Source organism: Xiphophorus maculatus, chromosome 24, assembly GCF_002775205.1.
Source record: "Xiphophorus maculatus strain JP 163 A chromosome 24, X_maculatus-5.0-male, whole genome shotgun sequence".
NCBI lineage: Eukaryota > Metazoa > Chordata > Actinopteri > Cyprinodontiformes > Poeciliidae > Xiphophorus > Xiphophorus maculatus.
The window spans coordinates 10,696,859-10,716,400 of NC_036466.1; the positions used below are offsets into that span (position 1 = coordinate 10,696,859).

The 19,542-nt window shown below is 38.4% G+C and overlaps 2 protein-coding genes across 2 annotated transcripts in view; both read right to left on the reverse strand.

Moving 5' to 3' along the window:
- Positions 1-19,542, reverse strand: part of LOC111607583 (NLR family CARD domain-containing protein 3-like) — a 66,618-nt gene that overhangs the window by 20,768 nt on the left and 26,308 nt on the right. The window lies entirely within an intron of this gene.
- The window catches only part of LOC111607593 (integral membrane protein GPR180-like), a 34,682-nt gene that overhangs the window by 2,829 nt on the left and 12,311 nt on the right, over positions 1-19,542 (reverse strand). Inside the window, exons 4-10 of the mRNA XM_023329381.1 lie at positions 1,696-1,842; positions 1,526-1,620; positions 1,328-1,433; positions 1,036-1,216; positions 658-707; positions 396-553; positions 32-229 (exon numbers count right to left, since the gene is read on the reverse strand). Coding sequence (XP_023185149.1) covers positions 32-229; positions 396-553; positions 658-707; positions 1,036-1,216; positions 1,328-1,433; positions 1,526-1,620; positions 1,696-1,756 — 849 coding nt within the window. The 5' untranslated portion in view covers positions 1,757-1,842. The remainder of the gene's footprint in view (positions 1-31; positions 230-395; positions 554-657; positions 708-1,035; positions 1,217-1,327; positions 1,434-1,525; positions 1,621-1,695; positions 1,843-19,542) is intronic.

Below are 19,542 nucleotides of genomic sequence, written 5' to 3' on the forward strand. Positions count from 1 at the left end.
AGAGGCTGCTGGTGGAGCTCAGAGTCGTCACCTTAGCAAAGCAGAGGTAGAAGTCTCTCTTCAGGGTGCTCCTCTCTGTGGAGACGATCTGGTAGAGGACGGAGGCCAGCAGGAGGGACAGCGCCACTCTCAGAGCCAGGAGGAGGAGACCTGCTAGGCTTCGTTGGGCGTGATAACTGTGGTGTTCGCTCTCTGACTCAGAGTACTGCTCCCACAGCAGCAGGACCCCCTGGGAACCACAGATCGGGTCAATGTGTAAGGCTACGCATCGGATTGCTCTCTGCCAGTCATGACTGCCGATATCAACTTCTTTGTGGACAACACCAATCCCCACCAGAACATCGAGAAGCTTCTCTAGTAAGAAACTCTGGCCACATAAAAGCAAAAGCTGGTACCTGTGTGACCACGCCGCCGACAGCGACGGCCGTGGACGCCGGGGAGCGCTCCCACTGCAGCGGTCTGGACTGCGGCTTCCTGCCTCGACTCAGAGTCCAGCCCATACACAGGCTCAGCAGCATGTACAGCATGGACACCTGAGACACCATGTCCCAGACTGCACGGCAACACACACAGAAGCGCAAAGAAGACGTGACTAAAGGTGGCGTTGTTTAATTGATGTGTGAGAAGAGTTAAGGTGAGGCGCGGAGCGCAACGTACACTCTGCCAGGCTGCCCATCAGGGGGATCCCAGTACCGTCTCTGGAATACCTGCCGGACACCAGATTACTCATTTTTAGTTCAACTTAAAGAATAAAGCTCGGTTCAAAGCCATTCATATTTGAAGCTTAGTTTTGATTGTTTTCGTTTCTCCACAGAAAACAGGAGAATGTTCAAAAGCAAAACACTGACATTGTATTGACATTGTGGCGTCAATAATGAGTGGATAAACATTTGTGTGCATTACAGCAATCAAACACAGAAGATAGAATATCGTGAAAGAATTGAATATTTTCTAATCGCTCATTTCTGAACGTAAAACTCATTATATACTGACTTGACGGTGGACACTTCTATAGGACGGTTGGATGGAGGCTACCTGGCCAGGTGGATGTAGTTGCAGAGGGCAGAGCAGCCTTGCAGAGCCAGGGCCATGGTCAGCACCTTGAGGACCGTGTGCATGGGGCCCCCTTTCTTCAGCGCCTGATACAGAGGCTGGAAGTAGATGCAGCAGGCGATGAAGTAGGCGAGCAGTAGGAGGAAGTAGAAACTGTGCAGCCCTGAGGAAACACATTTGTGTACGGTTAAAAACGAAACCCCAGGAAGAGTTTGGAACAACTAAAAACATGGCCGTCCTCCTAAACCGACATCGTGTGTCAGAGTCGTCTGACCTGCTTCCTCTGCGCTGAAGTGATCCAGCGGGTTCCCAGCAGAGTCGGGGTTGAACAGCAGGAGAGTGAAGCCGAGGTCAGCGAACGACGGCGTTGCTGAGTTTTCCTGACAAGAAAACAAACAACGGGAATATTTCCTCATCCCAACGGTTGTATTTGAATTTTATGTCCGTGGAAACACGCAACATTCCCAGTTACCTCACACGTGTATCTGTCAGCGTACAGCACCTGCCAGGCTGTGGGCGAAGACTGACGAGGGATCGTCTGGTTGTGTTCGTCCTGGCTGAGGGAAACTGAAGCAGGTGGTGGGGAGAAAAGTCAGTCAATGGCCTCTTGATCTCTTCGCAGTAATAAACTAGAACACTTACTGGTGAACTGGGCTCTGCTGAGTCGCTGGGAGCAGCTCAGGTTGTCCAGGTCTGAGTCCATGTCCTGGTACAGCAGCAGCCTGGCCTCCTTCTCTGTTCCCAGGGATGGGTTGTCCAGCCGACACACCAGCAGCCCGCCGTCACCTGCTAAAATTAAATAAGTCAAGAAAATATCAGACACTTTCTACTTTTTTTAAAGTGTATTTTAACATCGAGTAATATTTTATTACAGATTAAGATAGATAAAACAAGATTTCAATAAAGGAATGACTACATCAGCACCAATCAAATTAGTTGGGCAGTTTATTAAGTTAAAGAAATAAAGACAAGGTGAGACTAAATACTACGTTAATATGAAATAAACAATTAAGAATGAGATTTACAGTATAACAACATAGGACAACGTTGACTGAATATATTTACATGTCTCAGAAAAGAATAGTACAGATAAGCAAATAAAAATAAAAAGCTAGGGGGTTTAGGTTTCAAATAGTACATTTAAAGCATTGCATATTTCAAACGTTTAAACACCCAATTTATTGTTAGATCTGATATAATATTTAATTCCATTGAAAAAAGCAGTAAAACATGGTTTCCTTTCAGTGAATTTGCTACGATGAATGTGATATTTAGCCAATAATAAAACTTGGAATTGCTAAGCATTCGTTTACCAGAGAGGTAAACTCATCTCACCACCAAGTCCTTTTCTGTCACATACATTCTTTACTGTCTAAATTAATACAGTAGTATTGAGTACTACTGTACTTCTCCTCCTCCTTTTACTACTACTACTACTAATAATAATATATTTTAAAGAGTTGTGCCTCTCATGGTAGATGTGTTGGGTTAGTTCTGATTTAGTCTTTTTCTAGACTTTTGTTCAAATATTTTTTATCTTATTTTATTTCATTTTTGTATTTTATTAATTAACTCGTTAAGAAATAGCAAGATTAGACACCTCAAAGACACCTCGACGACAACCACTAAGTCTCGAAGGAGTTGAAAGGGAATCATTGCGGGTGCAGAGCAGCTTATGTTGTATTATCTTTCAGGTTACATGAGCGGCGGAAGAGAACAGACAGGGACAATCTTCTCCAAGGTGTGAATCTTCCTCCTAAGGTATCCGTGGCTGTGACACCTCTTTCCCAGAACTGAGAATTAGAGGACCAGGAACGCCTGGCAAGAGGGGAGCCTCAGAAAAAGCGCCAATGGAAGCAGGACTACCACTGTCAGTGTCCAGTTTGTGGTCGATCAAAAAACAAAAGCACTGGCCACACACAGATTAAGGGGAAACGATACTGTCCAGCCTCTGGACAGACTATTTTGTCTCATGGACAAACTCATATGCTCCTGGAATCAGCAGAAGTTTTATAAAGCACAAGAAAAAAAAAAAACTCTTTTAATGGGAGAAATCAAGCCATGTGGATTTCACTTCATTTTCAACTGGAAAACATTATCAACCAGTCTGCTCTGTTTAGTATGGAAAAATGTCAGGCAATTCTGATTGGTCTCCAGGTACTTCAAGCTTGAATTGAGGTACCTTTGAATTGGGACATTTGGAAAGACTGAGATAAACGACGGCCGTCTCTGAGCTGCCAAACGCTTCCCAACTTGGAATAATGAACTGAATTAAAGGTTTAGAAAGTAACAGGTCAGACATTTTCTGTACACTGCTTCACAAATCAACAAAAAAGACAGAAAGAAAGAAATTTGAATCCAGACATATGGTAGGACAATAGAACCCTGCTAAATCTGAGAAGTGGGTTAAAGGCATGATTGGTGAGTTTTACAGGTCTTCATGGACCAACAACACTTTCTAAGTTATCACTGAAATATGCATCATGTATGAGCAGCAAAAGTTTATCCAACAGGCCAAAAATAACTGCATCTTCCATAATTCAAGTTTCATCAGTTTGGATCTGAACCCATTTCAGTCCAGATGAACAGTTTTTTTTAAGGTTTTAAAAAATGATAACTGTATATATTGCATATATACACACACACAATGATACATCAGATGACTGATGTATGCAAACCCGATCTACCAAAAACAGTACAGAATATCTGTGTACAGGAATATCTTCAAACATGAATGACACAGAAAATCCGTTTTTCAAACGACAGTGTTACATGACCCAATGTTCTGTAAATCACCTTGAAATTGTCCTATTTACTTTTTGAACATGTACAATATGATAGACAAAAAAAAATGCTAACAAGTCATTTTCTGCCGTTTCCCTTTTCTTCTCGAACATTTGAAGCTCCATCTCTTCCTAAGGTTACAATAAGCTCAAAATGATGAGTTTGACCTTTATATTTCTGAGTTGTTTTGTTTTTTTAAATGTTATGCAGGGCAGATTTATCGTAATATTGCAGGACAGCATACAGTATGCGGTGCCTGAGAAGCATCTCATTCTTCCACCTTAGAAAATACTCCTTCATATCACCCTAAATATGAAGGTACAGTATACAGCTTTTTCTAATATTTTGCCAAGTGATTGATGGTTTGCTGAGCTGTACAGATCGCTGATTCTTGGGCATAAAGTGACGTGACGGTTTGACAAGCTTGAATAGCTCATGATCAGATGTTGGTATGAAATCTCTTCAGTTGGAAATTGCTTCTTCTCCATGTGGTTCCTCCTCCTCTCCCCGGACCCTGAGGTTGAGCACTGCTTTGCATACTCTGGACATTTTCCTGCTGATTTTGCAACACACCGATTTGTGCTGGTGCCCTTTAGTTGTGCGGACCAGATAGAGTGCAGCCTTTGTGAGCAACTAGCCCCTTCGCTAAGTTGAGTACAAACTAAATACAGACTTCATTTTATGTCCTCATGCGGGGTGAGGTGAAAAAGTTTCAGGTCTCATCAAATGGAGAATGATCAACTTACACTGCAAGAAAAAAACACACACACACAACACATTAATTATTCATGACTCAGCAGAAGATAAGGACCTCTTTGGCTGTTAAGTCATCCCTCTAGATGCCAGGCAACATCTGTTTGAGCAATTGGTCCCTTGCTACCTGAATGGTTAATTACCCAATGATTAAACTGGTTGACCGTATCGACACGGGGGTTTTTAGAGCCTCAAAAAGCAATACAAAGTCGGAGAAATATATATATATATATATATATATATATATATATACATTTTTACAACACTGATTTCTCAGAATTCTTCCTCTAGAACCTCCAATTGGTCCAGAAAACAAGTTCATTTCTTAAAACATTTTAGGTTTTCTTATTTCCTGTCAGCAAATTAAGCTAACCTGGCTGTTTTCTTTGACTGTTCAAGGTTTTAAGATTTTAGCTCTTAAAGCCTGAATCTTTCTTGTTTCTGTGAAATGTTAAAACACTCCAGATTTAAAAGTTTATTTTTTTCCCTCCTTCAGTTATTGTTGAAATCTTTTCTCAGAGCACACCGTAGACATTTTGGAAATTAAATGTTTGAACTGTATTTTTTATCAAGTTAGAGTAATAAAAGTTGTTGGCTACAAAAAGGACATAATGCCTTCACCGAGAGTGGCATTACATTAAAAAAACTACAAAAAGGAAAATGAAGCTCTTTAAAAGAATAAAATTCAATATCATAAAAAAGTCCTTGTATTTATTATTTTGCCATTTTACTTTGTGAATTATTTTCTGGTATCTTCTCTGGTAAACCCAAAATAGATAACAGATCTGGCCTTTGCAGTTGAAGTACCTGTAGTAATAAATTATGTGAACAATTGTTCACTTAAGAACAAATTTTCTTTCACTTTAGAGTAAAAGCACAGAGGTAAAAATAAATAAATAAATAAATAGTAGATGCAGTTGTAAGGTCTTTTGCATAACAGTAATGTGATGTTGGTCTTTGAAATCTAATTATATTTCAGAAATACTGCAAAAATTGCCCATTTTCTAAATTGTGTCTATAGACGTTAAAAATCGTGATTGGCCAAACAAAATGCAACGGATCTTCTAAAACAAAGGAGGAGTCACTCTGAGTATCAAGGAGTGCATAAGTAAGTATTTCTTTCCCAGGATCCTTCACAGAGGACAGAAAAACTGGAATAATACTTGATGTGGCAGAAATGTTTCGGGTGAGTGCATGAGATAAAACACTGTGAGAAACCTGAGCTGTTTCTTCTGGAGAGATTGAAAACTGCTGACCAACATCCTGACATCTCACTCTGTCCTTGTGTAAACAAGTAGGATGATGTCGTCTACACTCTCCACAAACATGCCGCGTTTTACAGTCTTTCAATAAATGGCCTTTCCTTAAACATCCAAAACAAAGATGGTTCTGATATATAAATGATCTTTTGTCTTCCATTGATTTAACTGCAAATTTGGGACATTTAGCAACACTGTGTGATATGTCTGTACAAACCAAGCAAGGCAGTTTAGATTTCAGAACATGACCAGTTTCTTGTTTCTGGTATTAAAAGTCTTAGCTTTCCTGGAAAGATCATTTGAAGAAGTTTTAGACTTTAACAAAAATGGAGAAGCAATAGGATTACATGCTATACGTGCTTCCTTTTGTATAAATCTAGAAAAACATTCAAAAGATGGATATTCTCCACACGCTTCAAGCACTTCAACAACAACTCTACTCCATTTACGTACAACCCAGTCTGGTAATTTCTTCAACATCTTATGATTTTCTTCACAATCATTTAAGATGGACAGTCCTTTTACTTGAGGCATAGCCTCTTCACAACTTTTCAAAAAGTCAGCAAAATCTCTGAGAGATAATGGATCATTTGGTGCAATCTTTGGCCATGACATAAGTTTATCCCTAAATGGGTTTCCATATCTGTCCTGTACAACTGACCAAGCACCCTCATATGCATCCTCAGAGCTTCTGTAAAAGAAACCTTCCACAGCCTTTCGGGCTTCTCCAGAGAGAGAACCTTTCAAATACAACATTTTTTCCCCAACAGAGATGGATTTTGAATCAATTAAAGTTGTAAATGATATCTTAAAGTCCACAAATTTCAAAGGGTCACCTAAGAATATGGCAGGTTCAGGAACAGGAAGGCGACTTAAACTCAATGAGCTCGTTAAGGCTTCAGCCAAGTTTACTGCAGGAATCTCAGAGCTTGAGGTGGTAGAATTGATGCAGCCCTTGCAGCTGACTTTCTTGGGTGTTTTAAAATTTGCACTGATTTAACCTCAGGCTTAAAATCAAGATTTTCCCCTTCTACCCCATCTTCAAGTCTGCTATAAACATCAAGCCGAGCTGCAGCCATTTTAACTTCCATATCTGTTTGCATTACCTTTAACTTGCTCTTCTCCTCATCAAGCTGCTGTAGCACTTCAGCTTCCTTCTGCTTCATTTCTGCCATAATCTGGGACTCATGACACTTCCAGTCACATTCAAGCTTACTGACTCTCACATGTTGAGCTTCAATCTCCAACATGGATTTAACTTGTACCTTTTTAGCCGCAAGATCAGCTTCTGCCATTACACGCCCTTGAGAAACTTTGGAGCTGGTAATTGATGAACCACATGAAGAACATTCAGTAGAGATTTCTCCAAAAACAGACTGATATTCGTCTCTATTTAAGACTTCTCGCACTCTTTCCTTTTCAACTTCCTGATTAAATTTTTCTTCAACAATATCCCCTTCTAAACGCTTACACACAAGATCATAAATCTCATTTGTTAGTATAGTACAGGCATCTAGTTTCTGCACAATATCTGGAGTATTTAAAGAATTACGTTGAAGAAACTCATAATTCTGTTTCACTTTATCAAGACTGTTTTGGATCTGCTGATTTATTTCATCCAGATTTTCCTGAGAGCAAAAACCCTTTAATTTCATCCTGGCTTCTCTGGCGATTTGTTTCCAGGATGCATAAGATTTAATCCATAAACAATCTGCGTCATACTTAATTTAGAAAATTCTTAATTTACTTTAGTCTACTATCTGTTACAACATATACACACATACATACTTTTAAGTACAATTCAACAACCTGAATGTCCATGTGACAATATTTTATTAACATTTATTAAAAAAAACCCTACTGTATTGTTTTTACCACTAAAATAAATATTTCTCAAATATCTATTGTTACAGCTAATCATGGATCCATTTAAGTGAATTTAAAGCAAGGACACTCTGCGCTCGGAGATTCGGATCAACTGACAAAACAGTTGGATTTTTATTTTGCAGATTTTGGTTCAGCTGCTAAATAAAAGCTGGAGAGTTTATATTTTGGAAACCAGTGTAGAGTCTGAAAACTTGTTGGGGCCTGCCATGCAAAGCAATGGCAGGAACCTATTGCTATTCTCCCAAGAAAAGTTTCTTTATTATTGGGGCCTGCCATGCAAAGCAATGGCAGGAACCTATTGCTATTGTCGGAGAAAGTGTTTCTTTATTGGGGCCTGCCATGCAAAGCAATGGCAGGAACCTATTACTCTACACCCAACAAAGTGTCTCTTTAATATTATTGGGGCCTGCCATGCAAAGCAATGGCAGGAACCTATTACTCTACACCCAACAAGCGTCTCTTTAATATTATTGGGGCCTGCCATGCAAAGCAATGGCAGGAACCTATTACTCTACACCCAACAAGCGTCTCTTTAATATTATTATAATTCTTTATTTTTCTTCCGTAACCGTTAATGCGGCTCGTACCGCTGGGTGCACACCTACAAATGAGGTATCAAAACGTGCAGAAAATTCACGCCATTGGAGCTATTATTTTTGGTGGGATTTGGGCTTAACGTGGCGACATAATTCGCAAAAAACTGCGAAAAAAACCCCATTATAACTCAATGGGAAAAATCCTAGAAATACCCTATTTTTGAGGATTTGCTGTGTCGTCACAAATTCACCTAGAAATGCCATTCAAATTTCATTTTGTAGATACGTCTGTGATCTCTTCGAAAGTGAAGACGGCTCGTCGATACCAGTTACGGTTTGTCCACAATTTGCCTCTAAGCGACCCAAAGTTTCTCATTTTTGCTCAAGTTAGAGTGCGTTTCTGGCTGCTTAGAGTGAGAGATGAAGACAACTTTTTCAACCCAAATCATTTTTGAAATCGCCATCACGCCCACAAATATCGCACGATTAGTATCAAAATCGGTCCTGACATTGATACGCCTGTCTGCTCCGGTAAAATGTTTTCGAAATTTATCTAGACCGTACGGTTTTCTGTCACGGTGCTTCAGAGCAAAGTCATGCGACAGGATTTTCTGAGGCTGTCTGAGGCTCTCTCCCATGTATTTGAATAGAATTTCAGATCTGGGCACAACATTTCTTTCTCTCATCGCTGTAAATGTTCTGAGTGAGGTACAGATATGAATCTCGGGACTATCGCAGAAGACACATTGAACTGTCATACGCTGCAAACGCTTTTCGAATATGTATTACGGTTCCCGAACAAGAAGGATTTGTTTCCAATGCTTTTTTGTCAGTAAAATGTGTTTGCTCAAACACACAATTGTGTGTTTGAGAGCTCAGCGCTCAGAGCTCACACCTGCTGAGACCATTATTTACCATAGCAACGGAACTCAAGAGGCTATTGGCTGCTGATTTGGACTACAGATACGCATCGCTGTAGTTCTATCTATCCTCAGTTGAAACAGATCAGGACTGAGAACTGGCCTTTAGAACTACCTGCTGCTATGGGCTGTATATAACTGATTTAACTCAGTAACTGTTACACATGGGATTAGTTTGGAACTTTAAAATTAAGCATACTGAAAATTTCAAAATAAAAGCCTTGAATATTTTACATGACGTAATTGCTCTTTTTGGCCGTATATGACTTTTTCATCCAAAGCAATGTTACACATGGGATTAGTTTGGAATTTTAAAATGGAGCATAATAATAATTTCAAAATAAAAGCCTTGAATATTTTACATGACGTAATTGCTCTTATTGGCCGTATATGACTTTTTCATCCAAAGCAATGTTACACATGGGATTAGTTCGGAACTTTAAAATGGAGAATAATAATAATTTCAAAATAAAAGCCTTGAATATTTTTACATCAGGTAATTGCTGTTTTTGGCTTTATATGACTTTTTCATCCAAAGCACTGTTACACATGGGATTACTTTGGAACTTTAAAATGGAGAATAATAATAATTTCAAAATAAAAGCCTTGAATATTTTTACATCAGGTAATTGCTGTTTTTGGCTTTATATGACTTTTTCATCCAAAGCACTGTTACACATGGGATTACTTTGGAACTTTAAAATGGAGAATAATAATAATTTCAAAATAAAAGCCTTGAATATTTTTACATCAGGTAATTGCTGTTTTTGGCTTTATATGACTTTTTCATCCAAAGCACTGTTACACATGGGATTAGTTTGGAACTTTAAAATGGAGCATAATAATAATTTCAAAATAAAAGCCTTGAATATTTTTACATCAGGTAATTGCTCTTTTTGGCTTTATTTGACTTTTTCATCCAAAGCAATGTTACACATGGGATTAGTTTGGAATTTTAAAATGGAGCATAATAATAATTTCAAAATAAAAGCCTTGAATATTTTTACATCAGGTAATTGCGCTTTTTGGCTTTATGTGACTTTTTCATCCAAAGCACTGTTACACATGGGATTAGTTCGGAACTTTAAAATGGAGCATAATAATAATTTCAAAATAAAAGCCTTGCATATTTTTACATCAGGTAATTGCGCTTTTTGGCTTTATGTGACTTTTTTATCCAAAGCACTGTTACACATGGGATTCGTTCGGAACTTTAAAATGGAGCATACTGAAAATTTCAAAATAAAAGCCTTGAGAATTTTTACATGAGATTATTGCTGTTTTGAGCACTATATAACTGATTTTATCCAATGACTGTTATTCATGGGATTAGGTTGGCCCTTTGAAATGAAGTTTAACAAAACTTCCAAAATAAAAGCCTCGACAAAAATTTTAAATCGTACCGAACGGTGCACGTCCGCCTCGCTTAACGTTCTTGCGGTTCTCCGCGTGCCATTGATTACGTTGCGGCGTTCTTTAGCGTCGATGCCGATTTGTGGCGTGACGACGCCGGGCCCGAACCCCACGGGCGCGCCTTGGCAGGCCCCGGCTAAATTTCTTCCGAAATTTTCTAGTTATAATTCTTTATTTTTCTTCCGTAACCGTTAATGCGGCTCGTACCGCTGGGTGCACACCTACAAATGAGGTATCAAAACGTGCAGAAAATTCACGCCATTGGAGCTATTATTTTTGGTGGGATTTGGGCTTAACGTGGCGACATAATTCGCAAAAAACTGCGAAAAAAACCCCATTATAACTCAATGGGAAAAATCCTAGAAATACCCTATTTTTGAGGATTTGCTGTGTCGTCACAAATTCACCTAGAAATGCCATTCAAATTTCATTTTGTAGATACGTCTGTGATCTCTTCGAAAGTGAAGACGGCTCGTCGATACCAGTTACGGTTTGTCCACAATTTGCCTCTAAGCGACCCAAAGTTTCTCATTTTTGCTCAAGTTAGAGTGCGTTTCTGGCTGCTTAGAGTGAGAGATGAAGACAACTTTTTCAACCCAAATCATTTTTGAAATCGCCATCACGCCCACAAATATCGCACGATTAGTATCAAAATCGGTCCTGACATTGATACGCCTGTCTGCTCCGGTAAAATGTTTTCGAAATTTATCTAGACCGTACGGTTTTCTGTCACGGTGCTTCAGAGCAAAGTCATGCGACAGGATTTTCTGAGGCTGTCTGAGGCTCTCTCCCATGTATTTGAATAGAATTTCAGATCTGGGCACAACATTTCTTTCTCTCATCGCTGTAAATGTTCTGAGTGAGGTACAGATATGAATCTCGGGACTATCGCAGAAGACACATTGAACTGTCATACGCTGCAAACGCTTTTCGAATATGTATTACGGTTCCCGAACAAGAAGGATTTGTTTCCAATGCTTTTTTGTCAGTAAAATGTGTTTGCTCAAACACACAATTGTGTGCTCAGCGCTCAGAGCTCACACCTGCTGAGACCATTATTTACCATAGCAACGGAACTCAAGAGGCTATTGGCTGCTGATTTGGACTACAGATACGCATCGCTGTAGTTCTATCTATCCTCAGTTGAAACAGATCAGGACTGAGAACTGGCCTTTAGAACTACCTGCTGCTATGGGCTGTATATAACTGATTGAACTCAGTAACTGTTACACATGGGATTAGTTTGGAACTTTAAAATTAAGCATACTGAAAATTTCAAAATAAAAGCCTTGAATATTTTACATGACGTAATTGCTCTTTTTGGCCGTATATGACTTTTTCATCCAAAGCAATGTTACACATGGGATTAGTTTGGAACTTTAAAATGGAGCATAATAATAATTTCAAAATAAAAGCCTTGAATATTTTACATGACGTAATTGCTCTTATTGGCCGTATATGACTTTTTCATCCAAAGCAATGTTACACATGGGATTAGTTCGGAACTTTAAAATGGAGCATAATAATAATTTCAAAATAAAAGCCTTGAATATTTTTACATCAGGTAATTGCGCTTTTTGGCTTTATGTGACTTTTTTATCCAAAGCACTGTTACACAATGGAATAGTTTGGCCCTCTGAAATGAAGCATACTGAAAATTTCAAAATAAAAGCCTTGAATATTTTTACGTCATGTAATTGCTCTTTTTGGCCGTATATGACTTTTTCATCCAAAGCACTGTTACACATGGGATTTGTTCGGAACTTTAAAATGGAGCATAATAATAATTTCAAAATAAAAGCCTTGAATATTTTTACATCAGGTAATTGCGCTTTTTGGCTTTATGTGACTTTTTCATCCAAAGCACTGTTACACATGGGATTAGTTCGGAACTTTAAAATGGAGCATAATAATAATTTCAAAATAAAAGCCTTGCATATTTTTACATCAGGTAATTGCGCTTTTTGGCTTTATGTGACTTTTTTATCCAAAGCACTGTTACACATGGGATTCGTTCAGAACTTTAAAATGGAGCATACTGAAAATTTCAAAATAAAAGCCTTGAATATTTTTACATCATGCAATTGCTGTTTTTGGCTTTGTATGACTTTTTCATCCAAAGCACTGTTACACATGGGATTAGTTCGGAACTTTAAAATGAAGTTTAACAAAACTTCCAAAATAAAAGCCTTGACAAAAATTTTAAATCGTACTGAATGGTGCACGTCCGCCTCGCTTAACGTTCTTGCGGTTCTCCGCGTGCCATTGATTACGTCGCGGCGTTCTTTAGCGTCGATGCCGATTTGTGGCGTGACGACGCCGGGCCCGAACCCCACGGGCGCGCCTTGGCAGGCCCCGGCTAAATTTCTTCCGAAATTTTCTAGTTATAATTCTTTATTTTTCTTCCGTAACCGTTAATGCGGCTCATACCGCTGGGTGCACACCTACAAATGAGGTATCAAAACGTGCAGAAAATTCACGCCATTGGAGCTATTATTTCTGGTGGGATTTGGGGTTAACGTGGCGACATAATTCGCAAAAAACTACGAAAAAAACCCCATTATAAGTCAATGGGAAAAATCCTGGAAATACCCTATTTTTGAGGATTGTCTGTGTCGTCACAAATTCACCTAGAAATGCCATTCAAATTTCATTTTGTAGATACGTCTGTGATCTCTTCGAAAGTGAAGACGGCTCGTCGATACCAGTTACGGTTTGTCCACAATTTGTCTCTAAGCGACCCAAAGTTTCTCATTTTTCCTAAAGTTAGAGTGCTTCTCTCGCTGATTAGAGTGAGAGATGAAGACAACTTTTTCAGCCCAAATCATTTTTGAAATCGCCATCACGCCCACAAATATCGCACGATTAGTATCAAAATCGGTCCTGACATTGATACGCCTGTCTGCTCCGGTAAAATGTTTTCGAAATTTATCTAGACCGTACGGTTTTCTGTCACGGTGCTTCAGAGCAAAGTCATGCGACAGGATTTTCTGAGGCTCTCAGGCTGTTTCACTAACACTTCACACCTTGGTGTGAAACTTATTTAACATAGCAACGGAACTCAAGAGGCTATTGGCTGCTGGTTTGGACTACAAATACGCATCATTGTAGTTCTAACTATCCTCAGTTGAAACAGATCAGGACTGAACTGGCCTTTAGAACTACGTGCTGCTATGGGCTGTATATAACTGATTTAACTCAGTAACTGTTACACATGGGATTAGTTTTGAACTTTAAAATGAAGCTTAACAAAAATTTCACAATAAAAGCCTTGAATATTTTTACATCATGTAATTGCTCTTTTTGGCTTTATTTGACTTTTTCATCCAAAGCACTGTTACACATGGTATTAGTTTGGCCCTTTGAAATGAAGCTTAACAAAAATTTCAAAATAAAAGCCTTGAATATTTTTACATCAGAAAATTGCTCTTTTGAGCTTTATATAACTGATTTAACCCAGCAATTGTTACACATGGGATTAGTGTGGCAATTTAAAATTAAGCTTGATGAAAATTTCAAAATAAAAGCCTTGAATATTTTTACATCAGGTAATTGCTGTTTTTGGCTTTATTTGACTTTTTCATCCAAAGCACTGTTACACATGGTATTAGTTTGGCCCTTTGAAATGAAGCTTAACAAAAATTTCAAAATAAAAGCCTTGAATATTTTTACATCAGAAAATTGCTCTTTTGAGCTTTATATAACTGATTTAACCCAGCAATTGTTACACATGGGATTAGTGTGGCAATTTAAAATTAAGCTTGATGAAAATTTCAAAATAAAAGCCTTGAATATTTTTACATCAGGTAATTGCTGTTTTTGGCTTTATTTGACTTTTTCATCCAAAGCACTGTTACACATGGTATTAGTTTGGCCCTTTGAAATGAAGCATACTGAAAATTTCAAAATAAAAGCCTTGAATATTTTTACATGACGTAATTGCTCTTTTTGGCTTTATTTGACTTTTTCATCCAAAGCACTCTTACACGTGGTATTAGTTCAGAACTTTAAAATGAAGCATACTGAAAATTTCAAAATAAAAGCCTTGAATATTTTTACATCAGCTACTTGTGTTTTGAGCATTATATAACTGATTTAACCCAATGACTATTACACATGGGATTAAAATAGACTGTTTTGCATGAGCAGCAGATAGATCCTCTATTGCACATGTGTCAAACTCAAGGCCCGCGGGCCACATGTGGCCCGCTACGTCATTTTATGTGGCCCTCTCCCCCCTACCACCGTTTTACAGCCCCATTGATTGACTTAAAATAGGTTTTGAGCACGAATTGACTACAAACTACATATCCCATAATGCCTTCCGATTCTTACCAACCAACATTACGGCTTCTCGCCACTAGAGTGCAGCAGAGTCACCTCAAGCTGATTATTAATTTTCCCAGCGAATAAAACTGAAACATCGACAAGCTAACAAGCTAAAGAGCAAAGTCCCGTGATGTTTCAATCGAGGACTTTTACCGTCTACTGCCCCCTGATTTGATGCCACAGCTTCGACTCCATGCAGCTCGTGTTTTGTCCACGTTTGGAAGCACCTATCTGTGCGAACAGATGTTTTCAATAATGACTTTAAACAAGACCAAGCACAGATCGCGCATTACTGACGAAAACCTACACGCCGTTTTGCGGATTGCCACAGAATAGAACTAAAACCAGACATCGACGAACTGACCAGGGGGAAATGGTGCCTGACATCCGGCCAGAAAACATTGGTAAGCACAAACAAACTACATTTAAATAGAATGAATGTAAAACCAAAACTCAGTATACTGGAATATGCATATAGTTTATTGATTTTGCTTGTGTTTTGTTTATTTACAGAACACAACGCAATGAGGATGTGTGTGAGTTGGTGACAGGGTGAAGAGGGATCAGCTTTGTGTTCAATTACAGGCAACGTCACCTCATTGTTTTGTTCTTATGTGAAATACATGTTCGTTGTGTAATAAATAACGAAAAAGTTTTGTGAATGAAGTTGAGAGTTAATATCAAAACTTGTTTTTTATTATTTGTCTGCTTATCTTCAAAGCAGACAAAGAATAATTTTCCCAGCGAATAAAACTGAAACATCGACAAGCTAACAAGCTAAAGAGCGAAGTTTAGCTGAGCAGTTTAAAAATACTGAGCATATTTTTAAACTGCTCAGTTTAAAAATACTGTAATTTTTAAACTGAGCAGTAATTTTACATCCATGCAAACTCAAATGTAATATTTAAAACTTGAATACATAAAATCAGTTATTTAACAATATGAGGTGTTGTTTAAAAATAAAAAAGATAGCAATTTCTTTTTATTGCAGAGACATTAGATTCTTAAATTTATGGTATTCTTTAAATGTTGTAATTTTGGTTCATTGTAAACTTTACCTGTAAAAAGTTTGTAGAAATCTTTAACATAAGGTCAATATATATTTTTAAACTGTAATATGTTGTGTGTGTGTGCGTTATTGAAAATTTATATTTGTGACAATCATTAGGTAAATGCTAATGAACTGCCTTCCTGCAGTTTATGAGCATTGAACTGTTACTAAACAGTTCAATGCAAGGTTCATTAGCGTTAGCATTTTAGCTTCAATAAGCTATTAGCTATTTATTTTACTTTTTAGCAATGTTTAGTATACTGAATGGAGTAAATCAATTACAGAAAATATCCTAGTGATTTCCCACATACTGATGAAAGCAATGACGCTAACATTAGCGTTTCTGCTGATTTTAGCTGATATACTTACTTTATAATACTGAATGGTGCACGTCCGCCTCACTTAACGTTCTTGCGATTCTCCGCATGCCACTGATTACGTTGCGGCGTTCTTTAGCGTCGATGCCGATTTGTAGCGTGACGACGCCGGGCCCAGACCCCACGGCCGCGCCTTGGCAGGCCCCGGCTAAATTTCTTCCGAAATTTTCTAGTTGGGGCCTGCCATGCAAAGCAATGGCAGGAACCTATTACTATTGTCGGAGAGAAGCGTCTCTTTAATATTATTATTATAGAACTTTATTTTTCTTCCGTAACCGTTAATGCGGCTCATACCGCTGGGTGCACACCTACAAATGAGGTATCAAAACGTGCAGAAAATTCACGCCATTGGAGCTATTATTTTTGGTGGGATTTGGGCTTAACGTGGCGACATAATTCGCAAAAAACTACGAAAAAAACCCCATTATAACTCAATGGGAAAAATCCTAGAAATACCCTATTTTTGAGGATTTGCTGTGTCGTCACAAATTCACCTAGAAATGCCATTCAAATTTCATTTTGTAGATACGTCTGTGATCTCTTCGAAAGTGAAGACGGCTCGTCGATACCAGTTACGGTTTGTCCACAATTTGCCTCTAAGCGACCCAAAGTTTCTCATTTTTCTTCAAATTAGAGTGACAGCCCATCTCGGTTCATATCTGGGCACAACATTTCTTTCTCTCATCGCTGTAAATGCTCTGAGTGAGGTACAGATATGAATCTCGGGACTATCGCAGAAGACACATTGAACTGTCATACGCTCGAAACGCTTTTCGAATATGTATTACGGTTTCCGAACAAGAAGGATTTGTTTCCAATGCTTTCTTTCAGTAAAGTGTGTTTGCTCAAACACACTTGTGTGTTTGAGAGCTCACAGCTCAGAGCTCACACCTGCTGAGACCATTATTTGCCATAGCAACGGAACTCAAGAGGCTATTGGCTGCTGATTTGGACTACGAATACGCATCGCTGTAGTTCTATCTATCCTCAGTTGAAACAGATCAGTACTGAGAACTGGCCTTTAGAACTACTGCTGCTATGGGCTGTATATAACTGATTTAACTCAGTAACTGTTACACATGGGATTAGTTTGGAACTTTAAAATGGAGCATAATAATAATTTCAAAATAAAAGCCTTGAATAGTTTTACATCAGGTAATTGCTGTTTTTGGCTTTATTTGACGTTTTCATCCAGAGCACTGTTACACATGGGATTACTTTGGAACTTTAAAATGGAGAATAATAATAATTTCAAAATAAAAGCCTTGAATATTTTTACATCAGGTAATTGCTTTTTTTGGCCGTATATGACTTTTTCATCCAAAGCAATGTTACACATGGGATTAGTTTGGAACTTTAAAATGGAGAATAATAATTTCAAAATAAAAGCCTTGAATATTTTTACATCAGGTAATTGCTGTTTTTGGCTTTATTTGACGTTTTCATCCAAAGCACTGTTACACATGGGATTAGTTTGGCCCTTTGAAATGAAGCATACTGAAAATTTCAAAATAAAAGCCTTGAATATTTTTACATGACGTAATTGCTCTTTTTGGCTTTATTTGACTTTTTCATCCAAAGCACTCTTACACGTGGTATTAGTTCAGAACTTTAAAATGAAGCATACTGAAAATTTCAAAATAAAAGCCTTGAATACTTTTACATCAGCTACTTGTGTTTTGAGCATTATATAACTATTTTAACCCAAGGACTATTACGCTTGGGATTAGTTTGGCCCTTTGAAATGAAGTTTAACAAAAATTCCAAAATAAAAGCCTCGACAACATTTTAAATCGTACCGAACGGTGCACGTCCGCCTCGCTTAACGTTCTTGCGGTTCTCCGCGTGCCACTGATCACGTCGCGGCGTTCTTTGGCGTCGACGCCGATTTGTGGCGCGACGACGCCGGGCCCATGCCCGACGGGCGCGCCTTGGCAGGCCCCGGCTAAATTTCTTCCGAAATTTTCTAGTTTATTCTTTATTTTTCTTCCGTAACCGTTAATGCGGCTCATACCGCTGGGTGCACACCTACAAATGAGGTATCAAAACGTGCAGAAAATTCACGCCATTCCAGCTATTACTTCTGGTGGGATTTGGGCTTAACGTGGCGACATAATTCGCAAAAAACTACGAAAAAAACCCCATTATAAGTCAATGGGAAAAATCCTAGAAATACCCTATTTTTGAGGATTTTCTGTGTCGTCACAAATTCACCTAGAAATGCCATTCAAATTTCATTTTGTAGATACGTCTGTGATCTCTTCGAAAGTGAAGACGGCTCGTCGATACCAGTTACGGTTTGTCCACAATTTGCCTCTAAGCGACCCAAAGTTTCTCATTTTTTCTAAAATTAGAGTGACAGCCCATCTCGGCTAGAGTGAGAAATGAAGAGGTTTTTTGAGCCCAAAATAATTTTGAAATCGCCATCACGGCCACAAATATCGCACGATTTGTATCAAAATCGGTCCTGACATTGATACGCCTGTCTGCTCCGGTAAAATGTTTTCGAAATTTATCTAGACCGTACGGTTTTCTGTCACGGTGCTTCAGAGCAAAGTCATGCGACAGGATTTTCTGAGGCTCTCAGGCTGTTTCACTAACACTTCACACCTTGGTGTGAAACTTATTTAACATAGCAACGGATCTCAAGAGGCTATTGGCTGCTGATTTGGACTACAAATACGCATCATTGTAGTTCTATCTATCCTCAGTTGAAACAGATCAGGACTGAGAACTGGCCTTTAGAACTACCCGCTGCTATGGGCTGTATATAACTGATTTAACTCAGTAACTGTTACACATGGGATTATTTTGGAACTTTAAAATTAAGCATACTGAAAATTTCAAAATAAAAGCCTTGAATATTTTACATGACGTAATTGCTCTTTTTGGCCGTATATGACTTTTTCATCCAAAGCACTGTTACACAATGGAATAGTTTGGCCCTCTGAAATGAAGCATACTGAAAATTTCAAAATAAAAGCCTTGAATATTTTTACATCATGTAATTGCTCTTTTTGGCTTTGTATGACTTTTTCATCCAAAGCACTGTTACACATGGGATTCGTTCGGAACTTTAAAATGGAGCATAATAATAATTTCAAAATAAAAGCCTTGAATATTTTTACATCATGTAATTGCTCTTTTTGGCTTTATATGACTTTTTCATCCAAAGCACTG